This window comes from Hypomesus nipponensis, chromosome 3 (genome assembly GCF_054491055.1).
Source record: "Hypomesus nipponensis isolate SF chromosome 3, ASM5449105v1, whole genome shotgun sequence".
In the NCBI taxonomy this organism is placed as follows: Eukaryota; Metazoa; Chordata; class Actinopteri; order Osmeriformes; family Osmeridae; genus Hypomesus; species Hypomesus nipponensis.
In genome coordinates, this window is record NC_140363.1 from 9,585,216 (window position 1) to 9,613,148 (window position 27,933).

Consider the following 27,933-nt stretch of genomic DNA (forward strand, 5'->3'; position numbering starts at 1 on the left):
TGATACCAAATAAAACACAACTCGAAGTAATGTAGGGAAATATGTAACGGTTGACATTATTTGACACATTGCTTTGTGTTTTTGCGACAACGCGGAAGGATTTCTGGAGCAAGGATCGACGCTTCCGCCCAGTTTTCCGATGTTCAGTAGTTATGGGCATTTGGATTCATGAAAGTGAACTGACTCGTTTAGTTCAGTTCATAAAAATGAGTCGGATCTTTGGCTCACAGAATCGCCTCTGCCGCTGTTTAAGGTACCATTGCAGATTTCCATACGCCTAAACAAAAAGGGAAACAAAGGGATATACATAAAAAAGTGATAGCCTCTATAGGAGATGTTAATACATGTTATTATCAGCTTATAGCCCTGTATGCCCATATGCAGCAAATTGTAAACATTTTACTTAAAAAAATTCACATTAAAATGTTGTGTAGCCTACTTTTGCCCAAAATGTCTCATCATGAAGTTCACTGAGAGGCAGTGCAGGCCTACTGTCTTAGGCCCTAATAGGCTACTTAAATGTTGGATGTTTCAAGGGTATAAAGATTCAAATGTATGAATTAAACATAACTGATTCAGTGGGCTACACTCAGTTCATTCTTCAGAGTCATTCGCGGACTGCACATCACGATATTCACTGCTTGAGTTGAAAATGGAGTTCGAATAAAGCAGATGTCCAGCAACTTCTCGAGGAGAATCGAGTTTACGTTTTTTCATTTTTATTATTCAGTCACCTAACTGAGGTTTATCGGAACCTTTTTCCACATTTGGAGGCTTTACTTACATATACAGAGACACGTTGACGAAGCAACACTGCAGCGCTTTTCAAGTGTTGTCCTGGACCTGAAGTTGGCGAGGGGAATGAGCGATAGCCATGAATAACGGGCCGAATGTTGTGTGTAATTTCTTCATTCTTTAGCATCTGGTCGCATTGGAATTGATGTTGCTGAAGCGGATGAAGAAGATGTACAATTTTTGGTGGTCGGATTTTACTTACAGGGAAGATAAAATGAATCATCGGCTGTCATTCCTCCTCGCAATTTAGTTACCAGCCAGCGATCTACTTGGTTTCCAGAAGGGAGCTTTGCGATGCATGCACCATTATAGACCATTTACTTTTATCCAGTAGCCTATAGTAATATTTTATGTTAAAGAAAATGGTGATATTTGCGGTATATTTCCCCGCTGTCACTGCGTCGTCGATGCTATTGCCAGGATTTGGATTCCCGTGAGAAAAAATGAGCGAAGATTCGTCAAATCCTAACAACGAGTGAGTAGGCTATCTTTCTACACATTTAATGCAACGATATTGTCCTTCTTGAATTTATGTGAATGTAGCCTACCATCCACGACGTGCATGCAAAACGTGCTCCTTTTTAACAAGGACCGTCCCTTAATGTGTTTTATGTCCAGCTTGTATTTTGGTCTATTCCTCAAAAGTAGCCTAATAGTAGACTATAGGCATTTATCTTTTTTGTTTATAATCATTGTATGGTTTGAAACCTTGAATGTTAAACAAAATTAAGAGAAAAAATACATCTCGTGTGTTAAAAGGTCTGTCAATGACACTGATCATCTGAATATAGCTAGCAATAGCATCCTATGATGGAAATACATTGTAGTCGGCAGATTAAATCCTGAAAATGTACACTGTCATCAATGTCTAACTTTAACCGATTTGAAATAGGTAGGCTAAGGAAATTTAGATTAGCCTATATTTTAAAAAATCGATGATATTTTAATAAAGCCTACCCAAGCCTAGGACAAACAATGAAAATGTGTTTCATATCGAGCCCAATGATATAGCCTACCTCTATACAGTTAATTCAAGTCTGTATTAGAATTGTGCTCTTAAGCCAGTTCCGAGCCTTTACAGTACCCTAATAGATGTGTCTGTGCGTGTAGATTTGCATTAAGGTTTGAAAATATGTACAGTATAGCCTAGCCTATATATATTTATAGCCTATATATATAGGCCTACACCTAATCAATATTGTCTTCAATTGTAACCTTTCAAGTAAATGAAAATGTGTATTATAGCTGGTTGCTGCAATGACAGACAGAGAGCTGAAGACGCCATATTTTTTCTCAATCACACTCATTTGCATATCACAATCTCCATTCATAAAAAAATGTTAAAAAGGACGCGTTGCGGTGCAAATTTGTCAAAACGAGGACCAAAAAGCTATACCTATGTTGCTCTTATATAGAATTGTCGCTGCTCTAACATTTTCCGCCTTTTTTCATGGTAAATCCGTATTGTTTTAATGGGCTGATCCCTTGCGTGCGCTTGTTGACAGTCAGTGAGAAATATCTGCTCGGGAGGTGCTGCGGTCACGTGATTCCTTCCATTCATAAAGTACCTGGCTGCCCATTCACAGTAAGCTGTACAGTACACTGTCACAGTACTGGCAAACATAACAATAATCGAAAATAAGCATATATAAGCACAATATGCATCTGTCAGGCGTTTCATTTAAAATGAATTTATCACTCAGTTTAAATGCAATTTTTTAATATTCCTTAATACCAATAGGGTATATTGCCCATTTCACGGAGTGCTCATCCGCTCAACGTCTTTTGCGCCTGATATAGACGCGGATGTTCTTTCATTCCATTTGCCTGCCGCGCACATCACGCTGATTGATTTAATGCAGGGACGCTTTGTCCTTGAACTAGGCGTCTATCATCTCATGTTCAATATCTTACGTAAGCCAGAATACCTATGATGTTGGCTACTCTATAGTTGTTCTGCACGGTGACAGCAGAACATAAGACGGCCATCATATGATTTGTCCTACTACGTATCTCATGGTAACTGCATGATTCATAGAAGTTTAAGATGGTGGGAACGGTGATAGCCTGAGAGGCATAGTTTCCGTTTGCAGGCTGCTGTGGTTGTTCAAATTAGCCGTTTTTACCTTTATACGGTGTGCAGTTCTCCCCTGCTCTGACGACAAAGCCACACACACTGAAGGGAGATTGCGTTGATTGTGCTTGAAGATGCCATCTTAATTCACGGAGGCTAACATCCCTTAAGCAGTAGGTTTAGTGGAGGATGCACAGTGTAGCTACAGGCCTCTCATAGTCAGAATACTATTGTAAGGCTACTCATTTGATTTGAGGTACTCTTATGGAATTTATCTGTGGATACAATTGATCATTCTAGTCACTAAATGTATTTCTGTGTCTGCAGTGTGGCCTCCAATACATGTAGCTGGAAGCTTGGTGTGGTTTGTAGAGTGCAATACGTGCACAGAAGGACTCGGAGACGCTTACATTTATCACCATATTGCACCGAGAGGAGGAAGTAGTTGTACTTATTCAATAATGTTTGTGTGGAGATGTGGGTGTTTATGATTGTGTGGTGTGAAGTCGAGTTCTTCATGCAAGTATCATGACGGGGGAGAGGAGCCGGATGACGATGTGTCTGTGAACCAGCAGGCCTATGGGAGAGTCAGGGGCACGGACACTAACTAACCTCTCAACATCACGCCCAGTTTCCCCACCTCCGATGGGCCCAACTGCCCAGAGTCACCTAACTTGCATTGTGGACGGTGGTTCTCCTCCTCGTCCTGTGACTCTCATCGATCTGACCTAATGGTGGGAGATTGTGTCTCTCTCCGGCTTCCTCGTTGGCCGGTCAGGTGATCCTGCTCCTATCAGCCTGATTGATTGGACAGCGCAGCGTTTCGGGTATGCCGATGCTGCCGTTCTGATCTTATCACCTGAGTGCTGTCTTGCTCTCTCCTCCTGCTCCTCTGTTGAGTTTCCCCAAACACATTCCACACCCCTAACAGCCCCCCCACCCGCCTTGCCCTGGGACAACAGAGAGACAGATGGACAGCTGCTTCAGCTGTTCCTCTAAGGTTCACGGTATTCGGGGGTGAGGGGGTGGGGTGGGGGGTGGTGGTGATGGGGTGGTGGGGGGTAAGTAGCTCTTAAGGTAATCATTTTATTTTTACTCTTTGTCACTTTTGTACCTAAGGTTATTGCCTAGATACAACCCGATGTTAAGCTAGCAGCACTGGCTTTAGGTGTCTCGTAAATGCAGAGGTCCATGAGTAGGTTTAGCTTGGGATCTTGTGTCATAGTAGGATAAGCAACAAGCGTTGATGGGACCCACCGACTACGTCAGCAACTCACAGGCATGGTCGCACCCATGAGACTTGATCATTCTCTGGTTTTGCAAAACAGTCCCTGGTTTTGCTTCTGTAATCTTTTTGGGAAGTAAGCCTTCTGACCACCTTTGGCTGTTCTGATCGTGTTGGAATTTTTGTGAACTTTCTCAAACAAAATGTGGAAGCAGGAAGTGGACATCTTGCATAAAAACCTAACCTGATGTTTGATTCTGGGCCGTACTGCTCCTATGTAACTACACATGTGTGACATATAAACTACAATAAATTTTTGCTGTGATCTGAATGTTTAGTTGTCTTTTGTTCACCAGTCTCTCTCTCTCTTTCTATCTCTCTTTCTGTTTCTCTCTGAGAGGTAGTACCGAGATAATTTGCCTCCTCTTTTTACAGATTCTTAGAATATGATAATTAGATATGGGGGATGATTGGCTGCATAATCTTTAAAATTACCTTGTGTACAAGCTATTTATGGTCCTGTGTGTTTGTTCCATCAGGGGCTGCTGGATTGTTTGCATGATTAATGACAATAATCCTTAGTCATAAAGCTGGAGACTGATGCTTTGTTACCGTACAGCTGAACGGTGAACAGGCATCACTGTACTGTACGGTGAACAGACTGCACTGTACAAATGTGGTCAGCAGCTTATCCTCTTCCCATGACTGAAGCCACCGGGGCCAAAATTCTGTATATGTATACGAGCCACTTCCCTTTTCTATTTTTCGTTTCCTCTTTTGAGTATTTTAGGAGCAGACACAAACTGGCGTAAATGTCACCAGTGTATTTCGGTTCTTTAGCCTTTTCTGTGATGTGTCCCATGTGACTTGTCTGCAGGCTTCACCTCTCTCGTCAGATGGAGTACTTGGTTCATCCTCAGGGAACATGTTTGGGAACATGAAGGCTGGGCTAGAAAGATGAAGGGTGGGCTAGGCTAAGAACCGGAAAGCTGGACTTTGCTAGGAAGAAGAAAATCTGGGGTAGACTAGGAACATGAAAGCTGGGCTAGGGTAAGAAGATTAAAGCCAGGCTAGGGTAAAAAGATTAAAGCCAGGCTAGGGTAAAAATATTTAAGACGGGCTAGGGTAAGAAGATTTAATCTGGGCTAGGGTAAGAAGATTAAAGCCAGGCTAGGGTAAAAAGATTTAAGACGGGTTAGGGTAATAAGATTTAAGTCGGGGCTAGGGTAGGAAGATTTAAGCCGGGCTAGGGTAAGAAGATTTAAACTGGGCTAGGGTAAGAAGATTAAAGCCGGGCTAGGATAAGAAGATTAAAGCCGGGCTATGGTAAGAAGATTAAAGCCGGGCTAGGGTAAGAAGATTAAAGCCAGGCTAGGGTAAAAAGATTAAATCCAGGATAGGGTAGGAAGATTAAAGCCGTGCTAGGGTAAGAAGATTTAAACCGGGCTAGGGTAAAAAGATTAAAGCCGGGCTAGGGTAAGAAGATTAAAGCCAGGCTATGGTAAGAAGTTTAAAGCCGGGCTAGGGTAAAAAGATTAAAGCCAGGCTAGGGTAAGAAGATTTGAGCCGGGCTAGGGTAAGAAGATTTAATCCGGGCTAGGGTAAGAAGATTTGAGCCGGACTAGGGTAAAACGATTAAAGCCGGGCTAGGTTAAGAAGATTAAAGTCGGGCTAGAGCAAGAAGATTAAAGCTGGTCTAGGCTAAGAAGATTAAAGCCGGGCTAGGTTAAGGACATGAAAGCTGGGCCTTGTTGGAAGCAGCTGGGAGAAGAGGGTTCTTTCCTGCTAGGCCACAGACATAAAAGGCCACAGATGTAAATACTAAACCTTGTGTCTTTGATTGAGTTTCCAAACTCTTTGAAAACAGGAAGGGGTTGGTTGGGGTGTGTGTGTTTGTGTGTGTGTGTGAGAGAGAGAGAGAGAGAGAGAGAGGGGGGGGGGGTGCTTGTTATGTGTATTTGTGACTGTAAAAGATAAGTAGATATATGGGAGGATTTAAGAGAACACACAACATCACACAATGTCTTTCAGGAGCCATAGCTTTGCCCACCGTCATCATCAGGATCATTTTGAAACAATTGATAGTCAACGAAGATGATCGGCAACTTCTAAGATGCCAACAGACAGAACATAATCCACAAACCAGCCATGCCCTGCAGGATGTCCTGTATAGCTTGGGCCAATCTGAATTATGTCAGCACAGCATGTACATTTGGTCTTTAGTCTTTTAGAGGGAGATGGAGATACAATATAACGTGTATCCTATGATAACGGTTGCTTAGCCAGCGTGGAAGGTAACCAGACGTTTCAGCCACCAAAGAGAATGAGTCACCGCCTGAGAAAAGCAGCTTTTTCTAGTTCTCCGTTTTTTTCTCTCCCCCCCACCCCGTCTCTTCATTTCCAAGCGGCTCCTTTTCTCTCCACGGCTAATCTATAGAATCCGATTGGGATAAGCAGATTGGGTTTATTTAGCCCCCAATGATTTTTTAAAGATCATTTTATTAATATTTTCCTTTTGAGAAAGTCCTAAACCTGAAGGGGCTCCAGTTGAGCCTGACAGCCTCCTTCTTGTCAGGGTACAAGCTAGCGAGGGAGAGGGGGTGTGGGGGGTGAGGGGGGGATGTGTGTGTGTGTGGGGGGGGGGGGGGTGAGAGACCTTTCTCCCCTTTTCTGATGCTAATGAAAAGAGGAATGGTTTTCCAGCCTTTAGCTTGCAGAGTGTGTCTCCTGCAGCATGCTCCACTGCCTGGACATTGTGAGAACACAAAACTGCAGGCCCGGGATCCAATAACGTGAAATTTCAGCAGAGAAGCGGCCATTGTGTGGAGAGAGGCAGCCAGGGAGGACGGAGGGGAGGGGGCGGGAAGGAGGGTGACTTGGCGAGCTCCCAGGGCTCAGGCCACATCCTCCCTCTCCTCTCCTCTCTCGCCCTCCACTCCTCCTCCTCCTTATCCCCACCCCCGCCCTCCTTTCTTTTGCCCCCCCCCCCCTCCTCTGCCCTCCTCTCCAGGGCTGGGAAGCCCAGGGCCGAGGCAGGGAGGCAGAGGCAGAGCATGATGGCATGCTGGAGCCCTGTGGGCCGGAGCCTTAGACAAACGGCCACTTTGTCAGCTCAGGAAATGGTTGTCCCAGGATCCCCCTTCTCCACCACACACTGGCGCAGCCTGCCTGCCTGCCCCCCGGCCCCCGGCCCTGGGCCCAGGCCTGCCTGCCTGCTAGCCTGCCTGGCCAGCACGTGCTTTCTCAAGAACAGGCCCAGAGCCCTTATGTGTGTGTGTGTGTGTGTTAGATGTGAATGTTATATCTCCTAACTAGTCATGCGAGAACGTCACAGTCGAAAACGTTTGGTTTCTGACATGATTACATTTCAACGTATGCATTATTTACATACATAATGTATTCTTATTTAATTAAATGCAAGACATTCTTATGTTGTCCATTGACATTTAGGCTTACATTGGATTATCGAGTGTTATTGCAAGGCTCGATTCAAATCTTTACTCACAAACAGCAGCGTCAATCCTAAACAGGCTGTATTACTGGAGAGACATGTCCTAGTTTGGTGATGAACTTGAGGGTTTTAAGTCCGGATGAGAGCTGTCAACTGCAACCCCTCCCACCCACCCCCGCACCCCTCCCTCACTCGCTCACTCACTCACTCTGTCTGTTTTCTTCTCCTTTTCGGTAGGAAATGAAGTCAGTCATCCAGCAGAATAACTTGGAATAATTTGGAATGGGGGGAGGGGGGGGGTTCTCCCTCCCCCCCTCTGTGTGGCCAGGCCAGCTGATCTGCTTCCTCTCTCTCATTGTGTCCTCTGGACTGTGTACTCCCAGTGAGGGGCGCCCACACCAACCTTTGTCTCTCCCAACCATCCCTCTCCGGACAGAGGGTGGATGGTGTGTGTGTGTGTGTGTGTGCGTGTGTAGGGGGCAGACTAAGTCTTTTCAGCATGTTTTAAGAACTTTTTTTTTTTCCCTGAACGAAGCAGAACCTGTGAAGGTGAAAACGTGTAGGAGAGGAGCTGGTGGAATTGAAGTATCTTCAGTTTATGGAGGTTATTGTCCTGTTGTTGTGTTTGAAAGGGTTTTTCTTGGAAGCTTGTGTTGGCAGGTTGTGAGTGGAGATCCTCCACTACAATACTCCTGGTTCTGCTTACTCTTTCACAATGCACAATGTTTCCTACTAGGTAATAGAACAGCATCGGGAACATCGTTAGTACACACACACACACACACACACACACGTTCTGTCCCTGTGAGCTATAGTGTTGTGTTATGGCTGGTAGACTGGGCCTGTTGTGTTGCGCTTCCCCTGTGTGTCGAGGCGGAGGGGTCAGGTCCTGGTCATTGTGCCCTTGTCACGGCTGAGCGACATCACCGCCTGCCTTCTGTTATTGTCCCGCCACCCCCCCCGTTCCCACCCCAAACCCCCACCATGACTGACAGCCCCCCCCCCCTCTCCCAACTTCCTTTATTGGGGGCCGTAGAGGGTACAAGATACAACAGGGGAGATATTACCTCCCATTTACAGTCCCTTTACTGCCCTCACCATGCCCCAAACTGTCAAATGAACCGGCGTCTGTGCGGAAAAGAAAAAGTCCTGCTTCTTCTTCTGTGGTGTTGAGGCGGGCGCAGCAGGAAGGGGCTGCTGGGTTTGCTGGGAGGAAGTCAGACGTTGTTGTGGGGGTTGTACTGCAGGACCAGCTGGCCTTGTCTGGGGGACAGGATATCAGAAAGAGAGGGAGAATGAGAGAGAGATATATCCTCTCCTGTAGAGTTGCCAAAGACACAGGCCTCATAAATGTCTTACGTCAAACTTGCCTGTCTTAGCCTGCCTCTAGACTGGCTGTTTTAGCCTTCCTCTAGCCTGCCTGTCTTACCCTGCCTTGGTTGCCCTTTCTCTCCCAGAACAGGTGGCTCTCTCACAATGTCCCAATGTTAGCTCCTGCATCAAAGTGTAACAACTTTAGTCTTGTTTTTTGTAAAGCTCTCTCTTGGAAGTTGCTTTGGATAAAAGCATCTGATAAATGGAAATGAATACATGTAATGTTCCCTTCATCCCAATCTCACACTGGTACTCAAACTCGGGGTCTGCTAACCAGCTAATCCAATGTAAAAACAAGCTTTTCCCTGGCGCAGGTGTACTGCATACTTGAGGATTGAGTTTAACCAGTTCACATCTGCTATGTAAGCTACGATTGCATGATGCCACCACACAGGAACTAAGGCTAACAGGGATTAGCATAGCCAGGAGCCTCTGGAGTTGTTGTGATGAGGAGGTAGCTGGTCTTGCTTAGCCTAGTGTAGTGTAGCCTGGCCCAGGCCTCCCTCCCATCCCGCAGGGCCGGAGGTGGCTGCCTGGGTTTCAGAGCTGCCTGCTGGGTGATTTATTCAGGAGTTATTAACCGAGGTCATCAATCCTGCAGGAAACATTGGTCAACTATTGCCAGGAAGCCGTGTTTTTCTATGTGGCCTGGATGTGAATACAAATAAGTTTAATGCTCGATGGCTCAGGTGGGATTAATTGATAACTAATAAGCAGGGCATTAGGGTTTGCCAAGGGCGTGAGGGCTAGGAGAGCAAAGTGCAGATTTGTAGGTGAGGAGAGAAACGAGCACTCTGTGGAAGCTGCTGAGGAACAAAAGGAGGCCGGTGATTCTGAACTGTCTAATGTCAGGCTCGCGTACGGATACTGTTTTATTTACCTATTTATTTATTTTAGACGTCTGTTGAAACCTGCTGTCAAGTCAGTGTTTTGGTGTGTGTGTGTGTGTGTGGGGGGGGGGGTGGTCATGTGACATCATGGGCATAAAACTTTGACCTGGCCAGAGTGCGTTGTGTCACCGAGTACAAGACGCCTCCCTCCCTCCCTCCCTCCCTCCCTCCCTCCCTCCCTCCCTCCCTCCCTCCCTCCCTCCCTCCCTCCCTCCCTCCCTCCCTCCCTCCCTCCCTCCCTCCCTCCCTCCCTCCCTCCCTCCCTCCCTCCCTCCCTCCCTCCCTCCCTCCCTCCCTCTCTTCCGCCTGTCTTTAATGTGTAACCTGGGGAGCAGTAAAGTGCTGCTCTCAGCACACTTTGACCTTTGGGACTTCCGGTGGCTCAGTGGAATGTTATTATCTAATCAGGAAATGGCGGACTGCTGGAAGGGTCAGGGAGGGCGGGAGGTGTGTGTGTGTGTGTGTGTGTGTGTGGGGGGGGGCAGAGATACAGGCTTAAGGAGAGTCGTATAAAGAAGAGTGGTGGGGGGAGGGGGGGTGTATACGTAGAGAGAAGGATATAGAGAATAGGTCTACCTATGCCACCTATGCCTGTTGTGGGTGAAAGGTGAGGCCTGGTCCAGACAGCCTTGGCCTGGTCCAGACAGGTCCAGAGGTCCAGACAGCCTGGGCCTGGGTTTGACCCCGTGGCCACTCACCCTTCACTGCTGTCATGGCTAAACAGCGCTGAACACACACACATCCACTGTTTATGTTGTCAGGCTATATTTGGTTGTGAACATTTGGCCCCCACCACAAGCATATCTCATTGCTGGTGGCAATACACACGTGAAAGCAGTCAAAACAGGTCGCAAAGCCTTACTTATGACTCTGTGATAGTTAGACATATTTTAAAACATTGCAATGTTATGGTCTCCTAATTGCGCTTTCCCACTGCATGGTGCCGGCTAAAACTTGCCTCACTTCTGGTACCAGGTACCTTTGTTTTTCCACAGCTGAATAGTACCCCCTCAATGTGACTGGTTGTCATAGCAACACCACATGACGCTGCCATGACGTCATCATCAACGCGACACCCACCACTCTCGCCGGATCCTTTTGTTGGCAACCAAACAGAGGACATCTCCTCAGTAGGCGTGGTTCCCAGTTGCTAACAACTCTCCTCTTCCTCTCCTTCACCTCCTGCTCCTCTCCTCTTCCTCCTCCTCTCCTCAGTAACAGTTATGCGCGTGTGAGAGCAGTGGTCATGACTCGGGACGACTCGGGGTGGCTCCCCCTGGGGGGCGGAGGCCTCAGCTGCGTGACCGTCTACAAGGTGAGCCGGGGGGGCGAGGACAGCAGCAGCACGGGCAGCCACAGCCCCAGCCTCAGCCCCAGCCTCAGCCCCAGCCTCAGCCCCAGCAACACCGACTTCCTCATCAAGGGGGAGCGCCTCAAAGACAAATCGGTAAGAACCCCCCTGCTTTGGTCGCCTTAACCTCTACCGTCGATCGGAACAGCACGCACTCGTATGCACACGCGTTGTACGTACGTACGTCCATATTATATATACATACACATGTAGTCAAACACGCACCCCTTTGACACGTGACACTCGATTGAGAGGAAGCATGCTGTGGGTTGACATCTTCGTCAGAGCCCCTCATTCACACGCACACACACAAGAAGTGGTTGCTTGGCTTGGCTCCACAACGCAGGTATCTGAAAATAGGAGCTGGATGAGAGGAGCAGCATGATGCTGCTGTGATTCATAGTGACATCACCAGAGATGGAGGGCAGGAGAGGAGGAGAGGATGGGGAGGGCAGACTGCTCAGAATGGAGGGTAAAGCATGTGAATAACACACACACACACATACACACAGAACCTGGGACATGGGGTCCGTTAATGACGATGAAACCTGCACCACATCCTTTTTCGGTTCTAGCAGTCTGTCTGATAGTGACCCCCCCCCCCACACACACACACCCGTCCTCGACAGGGACACTCCGTGTGACACAAGCTTGTTTGGCTCTGTATCCGACTCCACAGACAGAGCCCGTCTCTACGACGACCAGGCCACCATGAGCTGTCCCCGTCACAGCTCCGCACCGATGATGTCACGCACCCCCGGTGGCTCTTTAAAAACGGGAGGTCTAAACCGCTGTCTCCCCACAGAGGCCATTCCTCCGTGCGTGACTGAGGGTGCAGTAGTAGTCGTGGTAATAGGCTGGGATGTAGCTAAACGGCCCACCAGATCCTATCCCCGGGCACCACAACAAACAGTCAGCCATACGTAGGGCCTTTTGGGATGCCACCCAGTGCCAGGGTGTTGGCATCCACCACAGTGCCACCAACAGACTTGAGAGTGAGAGGAAGAGATGGGAAAAAAAGAGCACGAGAGAGACGGAACGAAGCGACAAAGGAGAGGGAGATGAACGGGGGACGGGGGGGGGGGGGGGGGGACGGAGGGGGGATCACACAGCGAGAGAGACGCTGCGATCGGAAGACGAGTGAAAAGACTGGAATTGCGTATTCTTAGAATGTCTTGAGAGTAGGGACGAGTGCAGGGGAGAGGAGAGAGAGAGACAGAGAGATAGAGACACACAGAGAGAGAGAGACACAGAGAGAGACAGAGAGACAGAAAGAGAGAAAGAGACAGAGAGAGAGAAAGAGAGAGACAGAGACAGAGACAGAGAGAGATAGAGAGAGACAGGGAGAGAGAGAGAGAGACAGAGAGAGAGAAGGAGAGAGGTGAGGGGGATCTGCCTATAAGCGCAGTGATGCGGCACAGAGTGTACTGGTGCCGATGAGTCAGCTGGCCCTTCATATAGCCACCAGTACTCCTTACTCTCTCTCTCTCTCTCTCTCTCTCTCTCTCTCTCTCTCTCTCTCTCTCTCTCTCTCTCTTTATCTCTCTCTCTCTCTCTCTCTCTCTCTCTCTCTCTCTGTCTGTCTTCTGTCTTCTGTCTCTTTAACATATATCGTCACTCTGGCCTGTATCTCTCTCTCTGTCTTCACACTGCTGTCTCCCTACTTGATTTGACTTGTCATCCAAAGTGTCTTATTTTGTGGGTAGCTCTGAATTAACAGCCGGCCTTGACGATTTGATCAGTTTGTAACCCATAAAGATGTAAAGATTAAAAATGATTAGTGCAAGGGGGACTTTGCTCCGGTTACAATGGGTGTCGGAAGTCGTTAGAAATAGATAACACTGGAGTTTGATAGGCTACATGGCACATCCATCAGCCCGGTTACCTATTGCTCTTTTAAGGGGTGTAATGCATGTGTCTGTATGAGTCTGTGTGTGTGTGTGTGTGTGTGTGTGCCTGCTTCTCTTCCACCCACAGAAACAGGCATGTGGTCTTAATATCTCCCCTCCAGAGTGCACCTCTTCTATCTGTTCAGTCTCTATCTCTCTGTCTTTCATCTTCTCTCTTTCCCTCCCCATCTCTTATTATCTCTTTACTAATCCTCTCTCGCTTCACGTCCACCCCCTTCTCTCTTTATGTCTGTCTGTATCTCGCCCCCCGCACCCCCTCCTCCTCCCAGCTCCTCCTCCCTGCTACTGTGTGTCTGCTAGCACGGTGTGCGTGTGTTACTAGTGTGTATGTGTCTTGGCATGGTGTGTGTGTGTGTGAGACAGAGGGAGCACAGTGTGGAATGTGGTGTTGAGTGTCGTTCTTCCTCGTAACAGCGATACTTCCTCCTCTGACGGCCCCGCCCGCCACTCACCTTACGTACTCCGGCTCCGTTCAGTCTCGCCTCCACAATCAGCCCCACAGGCACGGGCAGCCCCCCCTCCCTCCCTCCCTCCTCCTCTTCCTCCCTCTCAAGGCCCTGTGTAAACACAAGTTTATAACCCTAACCCCTCTCTTTCTGGGTGACATACACTCGGAGACACACTGGTGTAACATGCACACACACAGGCACACACAAACTCTCACTGGCCTAACCTAACTATATTTGCTCATGAGCGCGCACACACACATATATGCACGTATATCACGTATCCACAGGCACACACACACACACGGCAGTGCCACGTATGCTGTCTATATCAGAGCCGAACGGAGGTGCCCATGTTGACAGAGGTCCAGGTCCGTCAGGGGCTGGGCCAGGGGCAGGGCCAGGGGCAGGGCCAGGGCCAGCCCTGGGAAAGCCTCTTCACGGCTGGCTCTAGACCCTCCACCCTGCTAAACGACAACATAAGCCCAGTGTGTCGTCATATAGCAGAGTTCTGCTCTGGGATGTGAAGTGAGTCCGGTAGGGTCCTCCTCAGCTGTACACTGCGGTGCCCGCTCGCTCCGGCTCCCAGCAGCCCTCCTGCACAGCGCGTCCTCCCCCTCCGCTCGGATTTGGCCTGTGCACGTTCCCTCTCTCTCGGTCCTCGCAGAAACCCTCAAAGGCTGTAATGGCCGTCTCCCATTTCATTTAATCTGCCTAGAGGAAGACCTGGAGCACGCCCAGGAGCCATGATTAATAATAGGCTTTAGAAACACCAGTCTCTCTCTCTCTTTCCCTTGGTCTCTCTCTCTCTTTCTGTCAGTTCTCACTCTCTTTCTTTCTCTCTCTATCCCTGTCTCTCTTCTTTCTGTTCTTCTCTCTCTCTCTCTCTCTCTCTCTCTCTCTCTCTCTCTCTCTCTCTCTCTCTGTCTCTCTCTCTCTCTCTCTCTCTCTCTACCCCTCCCCGCCCCCCCTCTCAGCCACACTTCTGGCTCCATCGCCGCTCACTCTTCCTCATCATGTGTAATGAAAACCCCTCCATTTAGAATGTGTTTTACAAATGAGCCCAGAAGAACGCAAGGGTTTTGGTATGGAACCTTGGACGCCTCAGTGCTCTCTCGTCTCTCTGTGTCTCCCCCACCCCCCACCCCCCCCTCCGGTTGGGCCCTACAATTGAACGTGACACGTTTACCAGCTTAGACGGAGGAAGGAGATGAGGGGAGGGCTGTGTATCTGGTTGTCTCTCAATCCAACCTCACAGACATTGTTTCCTTTCAAGGAACTTCTAATCCCTCCACCCCACCACCACCACCACCACCACCAGTACCATCATATCAGGGTGGATTTCCTATAAGAGTTTGAATGGGATTTTAGTGTCTATGTGGGTCGAGAGAGAGGGGAATGGGAAGTTTGTGGTTGTTTATGGTATTCAGCACTGAAGCCATTTGCATATTGAAATCTCCCTGTCTCTCCCTCTCTCTCTCTATTTTCTATTATGTTTCATGCTGACTAACAGTCCCTTCTCCTCCTCTGTGTGTGTGTGTGGTCTAGGTTGTGCTGGAGTGCGTCGTGCAGAAGAACCTGGTCTATAACAAGGTCAACCCCATCTTCCACCACTGGAGGGTCAACGACAAGAAGTTTGGCCTGACCTTCCAGAGTCCTGCCGACGCCCGCGCCTTCGACCGGGGCATCCGCAGGGCCATCGAGGACATCAGCCAAGGTGAGGAGCCTTCTGGGATAGGTCGGCCCATAGTCTCCACAGTATGCCTATAGTTCTTGGTCTCTGGAAGAGATAGTTGACTGGCGTGTGTCTGCGCACGTGTGTGTTCCTCCTCGGCGTGCGATGACGTGCCTGGTGTACATCAGTGTTAGCGTGTCACGCTTGACCTGGTGGCTGCTCTCCGTGTGATGTGCAGCGTCGATTAGGCTGGATGACATCCCCCGGCCGCCCACCCCCAGGCTACCTGCTCGCTCACCTGTGCATGACCCTCCCCCCCCCTCCCCCCCCCCCGGCATATCTTATCTGTGCCAGCTGTGGAGGAGATAAAAACACGCACACTTCCTGTGCAGGCTGGGAAGCATTGCATGCGAGAGGGGGGTTGAAGAGTGAGGGTAGGGATGAGGGACACATAGGGGTTAGTTTTGGGTTGGCTGGTTGTGAATAAAGAGAAGAAATGGGCCAAGACGAGCTGTGATATGCAGCACAACCTTCTGGAAAAAGGTTAGAGAGAGAGCCCAGAGTCATAGCTAGATTGATCTTGGGTAAGGTAGGATAGGTTTGACGTGAAGTGCGCCTGAAGCCCAATCTTCTGATTTGGATTCTTAGCTAAATGGCACCTACAGTCAGCTTACAAATGTCTGCAAATAAAGATTATGCTGAGGTAATGCTCAACTGGGCTAGATTGTGTTGGCGCAAAGCTAATGCTATGCTATGCTTGGTAGAGTTTGTGTTGAGCAAATGCTAGCCTAGGCATGGGTGGTGTTTGTGCTAAGCTAATGACAAGCAAATGCTAGGGTAATCTTAAGGCTAGGTGGAAGTTTGAAAAACAGATAATGCTAGGCTAGGTTGGGTGGAGTTGGTCCGGGTTGACACAGCAGGTTTGAGCCCCTGATAAACATTTTTCCAGCAGTGTGCCAGAGGTAGCCAAGGCATCTAATTAACAGGAGAGCTGCCAGCTCAGCAATCTGCCAACCAGCTCCTGTGTTACACAACTCTTTGCCCGTTGGTCCTGCTGCCAGTAGGTCCATACCCCCAACACACACACATATACACATATACACACACACACACACACACACACTGAGGACTGGAGGGGAGAATCCTATACGGGCTCTATGGCTGAATATTTGTGGAGGGGGCAGCTGGACTCTGGAGAGAGGCAGTTACAGTAAAGAGACTTGCTATACCGAGCATTAGCAGAATGCCCCTTCTCAGCCAATCAGGTCGTGTGGCCAGAGCAGCCCGGTGTATGGAATACCATGTGATCACAATGACTGGCGTTGTCTGTGTATCCTCACAGGCTGCACGGGTAGAAACCTTAGAAACCTTAGCTCCTGGAAGTATGTCTACCAGGGCTATAGAGAGGGCTAGGCCCTGCTCTCCTGCGTCTCTCCTGCGTCTCTCCTCCCTCTCCTCCCTCTCTCCTCCCTCTCCTCCCTCTCCTCCCTCTCTCCTCCCTCTCCTCCCTCTCCTCCCTCTCCTCCCTCTCCTCCCTCTCCTCCCTCTCTCCTCCCTCTCCTCCCTCTCCTCCCTCTCCTCCCTCTCCTCCCTCTCCTCCCTCTCTCCCTCCAGTCTATTCTCTGTTCTCCTCTGTTCTGGCGTCCTCTGTATTCTGCCAGTGTTGTATAATGCCTCTCCCCAGTGCAGGCAACAGGCAGGTCTCTCTGTATTCCTGTTGCATCGCTCTGCTGCCGGACTGCGGTGTGTGTGTGTGTGTGTGTGTGCGTGTCCATGTGTGTGTCAGCTTGTGTTTTTGCGAGCAAGGGTTTATGAGACAGTGTGTTATGCGCGCAAGGGCACGTTTGCTTGTGTGTGTGTGTGTGCGCGCGTGCGTGTGTGTCAGCCTCAGCCTTGCAGTCCTCTGTTGCCATGGCAACGCCGGGCACATGGCTCAGGCAGCTCCGTGGCCAAGTGCTGGCAGAGTCGTGCTGCAGGAAGCCTCTGTCTCACTGTGGTGGAGGAACACACACACACACACACAGATGCCTCTATTTCTTACTGTTATTGAAGGATTTGCATACACAAGCCAATGTGTCGTCTCGATTAGTGACTGAAGGACAGGCACACACACACGCACACACGCACACACGCACAGAGAGAGAGAGAGACACACACAGTCAGACCACAGACACACATGATCATGGATGTAGAGGAAAACAGAGGAAAGACAGAAACACAGGTAACCATAGAGGGCGGTACGTCCCTGTGGTTGAAAGTCCCGTCAGTCACCCAAGACACGCTGTAGGCATGGTTTCACTGTATTGGCTCGTTTTGAAGGAGGCCTCAGTGATCCTAATTGGGGGAGCTCGGGAGTTTGAAAAGAGCCTTTTGATGCCTCAGGTACAAACTGTTTCCTGCTCTTCCCTGTGGAAATGACTTAATCCCCTGTTTGCTGCGGCCCTGCCAGAACTCTGGCCAGGATGACCAGGGCGAACTGCTCTCTGCCCTGGAGCCTCGTCCAACTGTCTGGACGCCTCGACGTAGCCGCCGCCGCGCACACTGGACGGTTTTGTCGGCAGGCTAAATGGACGCTTGTCTTTCAGTTCCTGAGTGATTTCGATGTGTTCAGGATGAGGAAGCGGCCAAGGGATCTCGTGTTTTTAGCCTCGCTAGCCAATGGTAGCACTATGTCCAGCATAGATATTTCATCACACTGTACATGCCCCTACGGACACACGGGGGACTTTCACTTCTCCATTAGGCTGTGGGATATGCACCCGCGCAACAAACGTGCACGTGTGTACACACACACACAGGAAAGGATACTTTTTTTGTCAGTCTGGGCTCTTTCAATGGCCTTCCTCATGTGCTGTTGTGACATTCACAGATGTTTGAGTACAAACGGGGAGGGGGGGTGGGGGTGCAAGGAGAGTGTGTCCTCCTCAGACACAGACGCCATGTTGCTCCGAGGCCTGACGTAGCCCAAGCCTGCCTGCCTGCTGTTCAGTGATTCTAATCCGCTTGTTGTCTTTGTCTCTCCAGGTTGTCCGTCGTTTGGGGAAGCAGACGTTCCGGAAGAAGGTGTTCAGGTGAGGCCTCCCCCCCGGGTCGTTTCGGCAGCGTAGCGCGTGGGTCATGTTCTAGAACCGGCACGAGAACATTTCAGAAACACTATGTTCAGGTTCCACTTGAAGTGCATGTGAACCTTGTACTCGCCCCGGGTGACACCATCTGTCTGGGAGTCCCAGGCAGCCGGACCAGAGGGAAACCTGAGTGGTGTGTTCGTCTCCAACGCCTCTCTCTCTCTCTCTCTCTCTCTCTCTCTCTCTCTCTCTCTCTCTCTCTCTCTCTCTCTCTCTCTCTCTCTCTCTCCCTCTCCCCCCCCTCTCTATCTCTCTACCCCCTGTGTCTCTCCCTCCTCTCTCTTTCTCTTTCTCTCCTTTTCTCTCTCTATCTCTCTCAACTCCCCCTCTCCCTGGCTGGGCTCTGGCCTTTGTCTTCCTGCTCTGTTCAGTAGGATTTACAGTCCAGTGAGTGACCCAGGACAGCCAGTACCTGTGGCAGGGTACAGGTGGCCAGGTGTGCCAGACAGGCTTAGCCCTCCTTGTCCGTCATCTGGGCCAGGTCTGACACTGTACCTGAAAGCCCAGCTGTGGAAAGAGAACTCTTGTCATCTTTACCTGCCTTACCTGGCCATTTCCTCATCCTCCATCTTTGTTGATGGCCATAGACAAGCTAAGGTGCTCTGCTCAGGAGTATAGCGGTGAGCTGATAAAAGGGAATTTGTCTCATTGTGCTCCCTCTGAGCTTGCAGAAACTCTGTGGTTGCTGGGTGTGTGTGTGTGTGAGTGTGTGGGAGGGTTAAGTTAGAGCAAGCCAGGTACATAGGTTTCCACCCACGCAGATTTGTGGTAGATACCATGCTGGTTGTGGAAATGCCACTTCTGGGCTGGTTATATAAACATGTGACACATGAATGGCCGCCCATGTAACGGAGGCTCACAATGACAGGCGGGGAACGAAGCCTCTCTGAAACGGTTGTTTCTGCTCTTCAATGTCCAGAAGTCTGTGTGTGCGGTACCATCCCAGTGACTGGACACGCGTGTTCACCTCTGACCCCCCCACCCCTCCCTTCTGATTGGAGGAGAGGTCAGAGGGTGTCAAGGGTTGCATGTTCCTGTGGAGAAGTGCGTCTTTAAGGGGACTCGTACAGGAAGTCCAATAGCACCACTGTTGCTAGGCAGCAGAGGCGCTGGCGGGTAGGGAGGGAGGCAGGGGGCGGAGGAGATGGGGGGGGGGGGGGGGGGGGTTCCGTAAGTGAGCCACAGAGGGTGTCGCCATGGTGATTTGGCATCCGAGTGTTGCGGTCGGAGACCTGGGTTCGGGGATAGGAAGGAGAGAGAAAAGAGGAGAGAGAGAGAGAGAGAGAGAGAGAGAGAGAGAGAGAGAGAGAGAGAGAGAGAGAGAGAGAGAGAGAGAGAGAGAGAGAGAGAGAGAGAGAGAGAGAGAGAGAGAGAGAGAGAGAGAGAGAGAGAGAGAGAGAGAGAGAGAGAGAGAGAGAGAGAGAGAGAGAGAGAGAGAGAGAGAGAGGAAGAGGAGCAAAAGGATGGGAGGGGACCCTCTAATCTCTCACACACACACATACACACACAGCACACTTCTTAAATGCCTCCACACAACCAGTGCCTTTAGCAGTGACACCATTTACCTGGTCCAATGCTGGCCCAATGCTCTGTCACAGTTCCCTCAGGCCTGGAATGTCTGCTTCTGTTCACTGCCTGGATGAGGCTGGTGAGACCAGCTGCTAGCCTAGCTGCTAGCCGAGGTTCTAGCCTAGCTGCTATCCTAGTCGTCGTTGGTGGAGAGAAAAGCAGTTTAACATGACAAGGTTTCTTCAATCACTCTTTCGTTTTAACTGTTTGTATCTCTGGAGAACCTTGATGTACTGTTGGTGCAAGATGTGTGTTTGTGTGTGTCTATTATGTGTGTGCGTTTGATTATTTAGGGGCCTTGTTCTCAGCCCACATCCTGTTCAGCACCCTCTGCCCACAAGAACACACTCAAGCAGCAGGCCACCCTCATCCTCCCCCCCCCCCCCCTCCGTCTCTCCCTGACACCTCTCACACACACACCACACACATTCACACTCAACACTCAGCACAGCAGTAGGCCACTGTACGCGTCATCACTCACATACAGACATGTTCATTTTCCTTCTTGCTAACACACACACACACACACACCCCTGTGCCCTGTGGATTTGCAGTATGTGTGGCTGTCAGGGCAGAAGCGCGTGGAGCTCTAGTGCTGGTGCAGAGCCAGCACCCCCCCCCACCCCACCCCTCCCTCCCTCCATATCTCTGGGGTCAGATCCGAACCAGATTGGCCCCCACGCATGCCTTTGAATGGTGGGGCTCAGGCAAGCGCTTAAAAAGGAAGCTCAAGTCTGGTTCCCATTTCATCCTCTGACCCCCCCCCCCCCCCCACACACACACACACACAGTTACTCTGTATCTCTGTGCTCCCACTCTCTTTCTTTCTTTCTCTCTCTAAATCTCTCTTTCTGTATCTCTCTCTCCCCCCAACTCTTTCCCACACACACACACACAGCTGTCATCTGGCTTTTTAAGTTCTGGACTGCATATCTCCAGCTGGAGCTGGTTTAGGACTTTCCCCTTGCAGACTGTGTGCCGTTCTGATTCTCACACACACATATGCACTTGCACACGCATGTATGCACGCAGTCATGCTTATACCCCGGGCCTGTGCCGTCTGCATTTACCCTCAAATTGAAAACACGCTCGATATAATACACATACTCAGTATGTTAGCTCTCCGGAAAGTACACGCGAAAAAATACCGTTCCTCTCTCTCTTTATCTCTCTCCCTCACACACACACCCTGTGTGTTAGCAGTCTGTGGGGGAGAAAGCGGAGGAGAAAAAAGGAAAGGAGAGAAATAGAGGGGAAAAAAAGAAGTAAAGGGAAGCATCTCTTAGCAACCACAGGACAGTAATTACTGAAGCAGCAGCTGGGAGCAAAACAGATTTCCGCTGTGCGTTAAAACACTGGCGTGGGCTACTTTACACACAGCACTGACTAACCAGCACCAGCAGCCTCCTCCACACAGGGAGAGGAAGAAAGAGAGATGGAAGGGGAGAAGGAGGATTAAAGAAGGACTAGTTCTTGCCTTGATGAGAGCAGGATGTGTGTGAGAAAAAGTGTAGTACGTGTGTGTGTGTACTAGTGTGTGTGTGTGTGTGTGTGTACTTGTGTGTGTGTGTGCACGTGTGTGCCTGCCTGCCTTGCCTGCATGCTGGCATTTGTGCAGATGGGAGCCCCTCGCTCGTGTGAGTGCTGAAATGTGCTTGCCATCATCAAAACCTCAACATAAGGCTCTGTGATCCTGGACTCCCCGACCCTCCCCTCAGCCCCTCCCTCATAGCATCCCACTCTCTTCTCCCCCACTCCCTACTCCCCTCTCTTTCTCTTTTTCCTTCTGGCCTGGACCCTGGGGCTCGGTCGACGCTTGTCATATTTCTGTCAAGTGCACACAAGGTGATCTGTGGTGTTGATGTGCACTACACCAAGCCCTGGCATCTTAACCCAGCTGTCTCCTCAGTCTTCATTCTCCTCACTGATTAGAGTCTAGCCTATGCTGGAATGTTCCAGAAGGGATGCATTTGAGCTGGAGCCTTTATGGACAGTCGCCCTGTTTGTCAATGACAGAATCTCCTCTTGTGAGACGCTGTTTAGCCAAAGAGGAGGGAATGTTCTACTCTCTGAGGACCCGAATTCCTTGATTCGGCACTCAACGTCGAGTTAGAAGCGGTTCAGTGTTTGTCTGGCAGGCCCATGTTTGTAGATGTATGCACCAATAAAAATCCCTGTGGGAACACATGCGAGAGAGAGAGAGAGAGAGAGAGAGAGAGAGAGAGAGAGAGAGAGAGAGAGGGGGAGAGGGGGAGGGAGGGAGGGAGGGAGGGAGGGAGGGAGGGAGGGAGGGAGGGAGGGAGGGAGGGAGGGAGGGAGGGAGGGAGGGAGGGAGGGAGGGAGGGAGGGAGGGAGGGAGGGAGGGAGGGAGGGAGGGAGGGAGCTGATAGGAACTCAGAGTTCTGAACAGAAGGGGGGGTTTGAGTCATCAGCTTCACAGCCTGGGTCCACCAGAGATGAGCTGAGGCCTCCACCTGGTGGTCAGATAGAAAGCTACACGCATCGACATCAGGAAGCTGTGTGTTATCAGCCTTGGCAAATGCAACCCAGTGACTCAGGATAGGCAGAGACTTAACAAGAGCCATAATATACTTTTCTAATTACTTTAGGACGTCATTAACAAAATGAATTTAATTCGATTGGTTTAAAATCACTGGGAACCAAGCTGGGTGGTGTCATGTGTCAAAGTACATGGATATGAATCCCTCAGACAGTCACGTGTCTAACCGTGGGTGTTTGTGTTCCAGGTGTGTGAGGAGCCCCCCTCAGTCCGCACCCCCCTGAAGGAGCCCTTCTCGCCCCTCGGAGGGGTAGTCTCCACCGAGCCCTTCCGAGGCTGCTATGTCCGCGCCCAGCCTTTCGATGACTTCCCATCCAGCAACCGACGCTACCTGCCCCCACAGGTCAGTGTAGAGCATCCCCCGCGGCTACCGGAATAGAAAAACATTCCCTGCGATTTGAATACCGCACATTCTTCTGCCCTCTGGTACAGAACATTCCAGAACTGTCTTTTGATTGGTTTGACTGATGTTTGCGTCTCTCCGTTTGTCTGTCTCATTTGAAATCCGTTCTCTCTCTGTCTCCCTTCAGGTGTCCTTCAAGTCGACGCGCCACGTGAGTTTCCACATGGACGAGGAGGAGATCGTACGGATCAACCCCCGAAAGGACGTCCACATCCGGGGCTACGAGGACTACCGTCACCCGGTCATGTGGAAGCAGGATGTGGAGAGAGACGATCCAGACTTCCCCACAGCCTTCCACAAACTAGACGGCAAGAAATGCGAGTACCTCTTCCCAGAGGGCCCTGGTGGAGAGCCCCACTCTGGCCCGGGCATGGGCATGGGCCCGACCCTGGGGCTGGGGCTGGGCAAAGACTCGTCGTCCTCCATCAAAACCCAGCCCTCGCCGCTGCTCAAGTCCAAGAAGGGACGGCGGCGGCGGGAGGACGGCGAGCGCTCACGCTGCATCTACTGCCGGGAAATGTTCAACCACGAGGACAACCGCCGGGGCCAGTGCCAGGACGCGCCCGACCCCATCAAGCAGTGCATCTACAAAGTCAGCTGCATGCTGTGCGCCGAGAGCATGCTCTACCACTGCATGTCCGACTCGGAGGGCGACTTCTCGGACCCGTGCTCGTGCGACACGGCCGACGAGCAGTTCTGCCTGCGCTGGCTGGCCCTGGTGGCGTTGTCCTTCATGGCTCCCTGCATGTGCTGCTACCTGCCGCTGCGCGCCTGCCACCACTGCGGGGAGGCATGCCGATGCTGCGGGGGCAAGCACAAGGCCGCCGGGTGAGCTCCGCACCCGGGCCCACACCAGCACCCTCCCAGGTGAAGCCCCGGCACAGCTAGCTAAACACAGGAAGCGGATGAAAGCGGAAGAGAAAAGATGCCGCCAATCCTTTTTTTGTCATTCACCTCTCCAGACGGGGGTGACATGTTGTTGATCCCAGCTCTGAGGGGCGTCGGGAGATTTGCGTTTGCGTCCGTAGCCACGAGCAACAGAGGACAAACCCTCAGCCTTCGCTAGGCTCACAGGAGGTGTTAAGTTCAGGAGCTTAACGTGAGGAGGAAGAGGCGACACGATTAACAGACTTGGAGATATTACTAAACACACTCACACAGACACATGTACAAAACACACACGCGCTCACACTCGTACATATACAGAAACCAGGCCACCAAGTCAGACTCTGCTATAGGTAAATGTGTAACTTTATGAAGGAGTATCGTCTTTTGTACAGGGAGTGAAAACGACACGATTAATTAAAATTTAAAAAAGAATACAAAACTATTGTCCGTAAAGAAAAAAAAAAACGTACTTGCTGTTTGAGTATGCTAAAAGGGATATGTTCTTGCTTTTTGTGAATTTGAAGTTGGGTAACAGTGGCCTTTCCGTCTCAACTCAAGCATTTGCTGACAGTTAATGATTAGACAAAGAAAGTGCACTAGACATGGTACCCCCCCACCCAGCCCTTCTTCAAATGTAACCTTCTATTCTATTGGTAAATTAACTCCTTGAGCGTCCATAAGCTACTTTTACAGTTCAGAGATGTCGCTGTGTTGTTTTCGCTGTTTATCAAATGAGGAAAGAAAAAAAGAAGTATATAACACCTTATATTTTGCGATGGTACACTCTGACATATTTTTTGACATTCACTTAGATGTTAGAATGGTTTCTTGTATTGGCACCACCATTTAGACTGTTAAATTGCATTCTGTGATAAAGGGATCGATTCCATGAGCAGAAGGGAATGACAGGGATAGATTTGCTATCCTCCATCCCCTAAAACACGTTAAAAACAAATAACATGAACGCCTCTTAGATTACTGTACCTGAGACCAATATGTCCGTGTACTTTACCAGAATTCAATTAGTTTGACTTTTCACATTTGCTTCATGGTAAAACTGGTGTTTTTGTTTTGTTTCACTTTTTTCTTCCTTTTTTGCTCCTGCTCATTTTCTTGTCATTATGAACGTAAAGCTGAAGTTTTGCTCAACCAGCAAGTTTTTAGTTCAACATAGGTGAATACGGGGATTTGTACAATATAACCCTTTTGTAGAATAATGAGGCACTTAAATTTGACTAGTTCTCAAGGGGAAATAATTCTCTGTCTTAGAATCAGTCTGCAATCCGAAATCACCAAATAAACACAAATTGTGATATAAGAAAAGCCCACTTTGAAAGCACTGGTCTGGTCTCCAAGCTTTGGTTCCAGCTCCCTCTCTAAATTCCAAAAGTCCTGTCTGTCTGTCCTGTGTTATGCATTGGTATGGAAGATGAAAACCTGCTGTCATTTTAGAAGGTCACCCCGGGTCCACCGTCTGACGGTGAGCCACACAAGCCCAGTGGAGCGTCAGTGGGCCCATCGTCTTCCCTGTCTCTTCAGGATGTAGACTTGTACTCTTGTGGGTGGCTGTTTCTGTATGGATATGCAAGGAGATATACATGGTGTTCTAACTGGACTATCTTTTATTGACTCATAACAATTCTGACAAGATATTCTCCAGATGTATAATAGGTAGATAGCTAGCCCTGGTCGGACCCGAGTTTAATATTCCCGGAACAACAAAATTAATTGTTCATGACTTAAGTGCGAACACAAAGACTGTGTTTTTCGGAATTGGTATTCAATTCCTGTTCAAAGTAATTACAAGTAACGATCACCATTTCTAATTATGGGCTCTATCAAATTAAAGCCATGTAATGTACCCATAGATATGCATCCCCTCCCCCCTCCATACACACCTGGAAAACAGGAAGTGACATGCAGCCTGTTCTCCTGGCTGGATGAGAGGGAAGGGGGAAACCACTTCTTCCCAATTCCAGCTCAACTATGCCGGGTCTGTGGCACCAACCCTCATTACTTTCTATGCAAACTATGTTTACCATAGGGAACACATAGACCTCTTTCCAGAGTCCCTATGGACAGTGACTGGGACACTTTGATGCTAGCTAGCTTGCTAGGTAGGCAGGAAGGTAGGTAGGTAGGCAGACAATGTACAGCAGGGCTCTCAATTCTTTTCAAAAGTTTGGTGTGAGATTACCATACCTGTCAACATTTGGGTACAAAAATCCAGGAGACCGGGGGGGAGGGGGGATGTTTCTGATTGGCTGGTAGGTGGCATTTGACTCTGTATAAATTGAGATAACTATCAACTTGGCGGAAAACTTCCCTCACTATGCCAGTGCCTCGTCCATTAATTGTATATAGCGGGACACATTTTTTCTTCTCAGTGTGAGAAATACAAGGTGTTGCGTGAGAAATGGTTGAAATGCGTGAGTCTCACGGCGAATGCGTGAAACTTGAGAGCCCTGATGTACAGTAACATGAGCCCAGGTACAGCAGCAAATTCCAAACGCGTGTAAATAAGTAACACTATATTTAAATACTGATCATAATCCCATTTGAACATTAATAGATACAGCTGTATTTATCCCTGCTGTCAGTATATACTGTAGCTTCAATTGACAGCATTATGTACATAGGTCACCTTTTAGTATTATTTCACATTGAAAAGTAGAGGACGTTTGTGATGGAAATGACTATTGAGCTTTTAATAGAGTTTCTTTCTAGTTTTGTACGGAGGGAGGATAGGGCTAACGGTACAGTAGTGACAGTCCACTTATTTTAAAATAAAGTTTGATATATAAAGCTGCTAGATACAATCACTAATTTTATTGTGTTGAGAAAGTATGAGAGAGAGAGAATCTATGAAAGACTGTTAAAACAATACTTAGTTCTCAGACAGCATAGAACAGTGTGTATGTGTGTGTGCGCTTGCTGGTGCGTGCGTATGTGTGCATGCGTGTTGGTCCATCTCTATGTAATCTTCTCCTGTTGTAATTGGATTGCCCTGTGCAAGGCAAGCGGAACCTAGGTTTGATGAACTTGATTAAAACTTGCTGGCTGAGAAGCAAAATGTATACATTTATACAAGTTTAGAGAGATACTGAAATAACACATTTCATTCTGCATTAACCAGCACAGTGCAACTTGCTGTTGTGTACTGTATTATATATGCAACCTGTCTGTCTGCTAAATTTTATTTTATTTTTTACCCGCCAGTTAACTTGGATACATAAGACTTCAGTTTTTAACCACTTTGCTGCTAGTCTTTTATCCTCTTTTGATCTTGGAGATGGTGCATACCTTTGGAATGCATAAAATGTACATTCTTGACTTGTCTTGGTGAAAAGAAATGCCTCTATAAAAACTGTTTTTCAGTGTATTGTTTAAAAGAAAAAAAAGATGACTCCTTTTCACAGCAGTTAAGTGGTTACTTTTCTCCGATGCTTTTGGTGCACTGATGATGTACGTAGGCTTATTTTCATCTTAAAGCGCTTGATGATGTAACATTTGTGATTAGTTATAAATAGTGGAAAACATTTGTGTTTTTTGAAAATTGCAGTATAAATGGTACTCTAATTCTTCTGTAAACACTGCCCGTTCCCTTTCATGCATCTTTTCTTTCAGTTTCTTAGTGCCATCAACTTCACACATCCTGACAACCTCGAAAAAGTGCCTCATGCCCCTCATCGTTTCCATTGAAGACTTAACAGCTCTTGTTCTGGTTGTGTTGGTTTATATACGTCTAGGTATTTCTATCATGGTTTGAGAATACCAAGTATATGATGTAAAATTTATAGTTCAATAACTCATGTCATAGTTGTATTTTCTTTATACAGATGTAGCTTGTTACTTTTCATAAATATATAATGTAAATATGCATACATATGTTTGTAACTGTTTTTATGTTACATCATACACTTGTAATTTGACATATCAAATAACATTATCATAATAAAATGGTGAGTTTTATTACTGTGGTGTTATGTGTAATTATTTGTGTTACTACAGGGGTGTTTGTGTGTGCGCTGGATATCAAGATTATCATCAGTCATGTATTTTGTTTATATATTTCATATAACGGACTTTTGTCAGGTACATTTCTAATTGGTACACCAATACCATACTGAATAATAGAGACAACTGTGTTTCAATAGCCTACTTATCTCACATCCAAATGAGGAAATGAAACGACGA

The 27,933-nt window shown here is 48.7% G+C and overlaps 1 protein-coding gene across 1 annotated transcript; it reads left to right on the top strand.

The window, feature by feature from the left end:
* The first annotated feature begins 547 nt into the window (after positions 1-547).
* Positions 548-27,711, top strand: spred1 (sprouty related EVH1 domain containing 1). The gene is made up of 6 exons (XM_084675363.1): positions 548-1,270; positions 11,025-11,256; positions 15,065-15,233; positions 18,216-18,262; positions 22,633-22,788; positions 22,976-27,711. The coding sequence occupies exons 1-6, from the start codon at positions 1,239-1,241 to the stop codon at positions 23,678-23,680; spliced, it is 1,341 nt and encodes a 446-aa protein (XP_084531489.1). The 5' UTR covers positions 548-1,238; the 3' UTR covers positions 23,681-27,711.
* The last annotated feature ends 222 nt before the right edge of the window (positions 27,712-27,933 follow it).

Bases quoted from the DNA above. Each gene is read 5' to 3' on its own strand.
- spred1 (XM_084675363.1), top strand. From the start codon at position 1,239: ATGAGCGAAGATTCGTCAAATCCTAACAACGA. The intron at 11,257-15,064 runs GTAAGAACCCCC...TGTGTGGTCTAG, and splicing joins AGCGCCTCAAAGACAAATCG to GTTGTGCTGGAGTGCGTCGT. The intron at 22,789-22,975 runs GTCAGTGTAGAG...GTCTCCCTTCAG, and splicing joins GACGCTACCTGCCCCCACAG to GTGTCCTTCAAGTCGACGCG.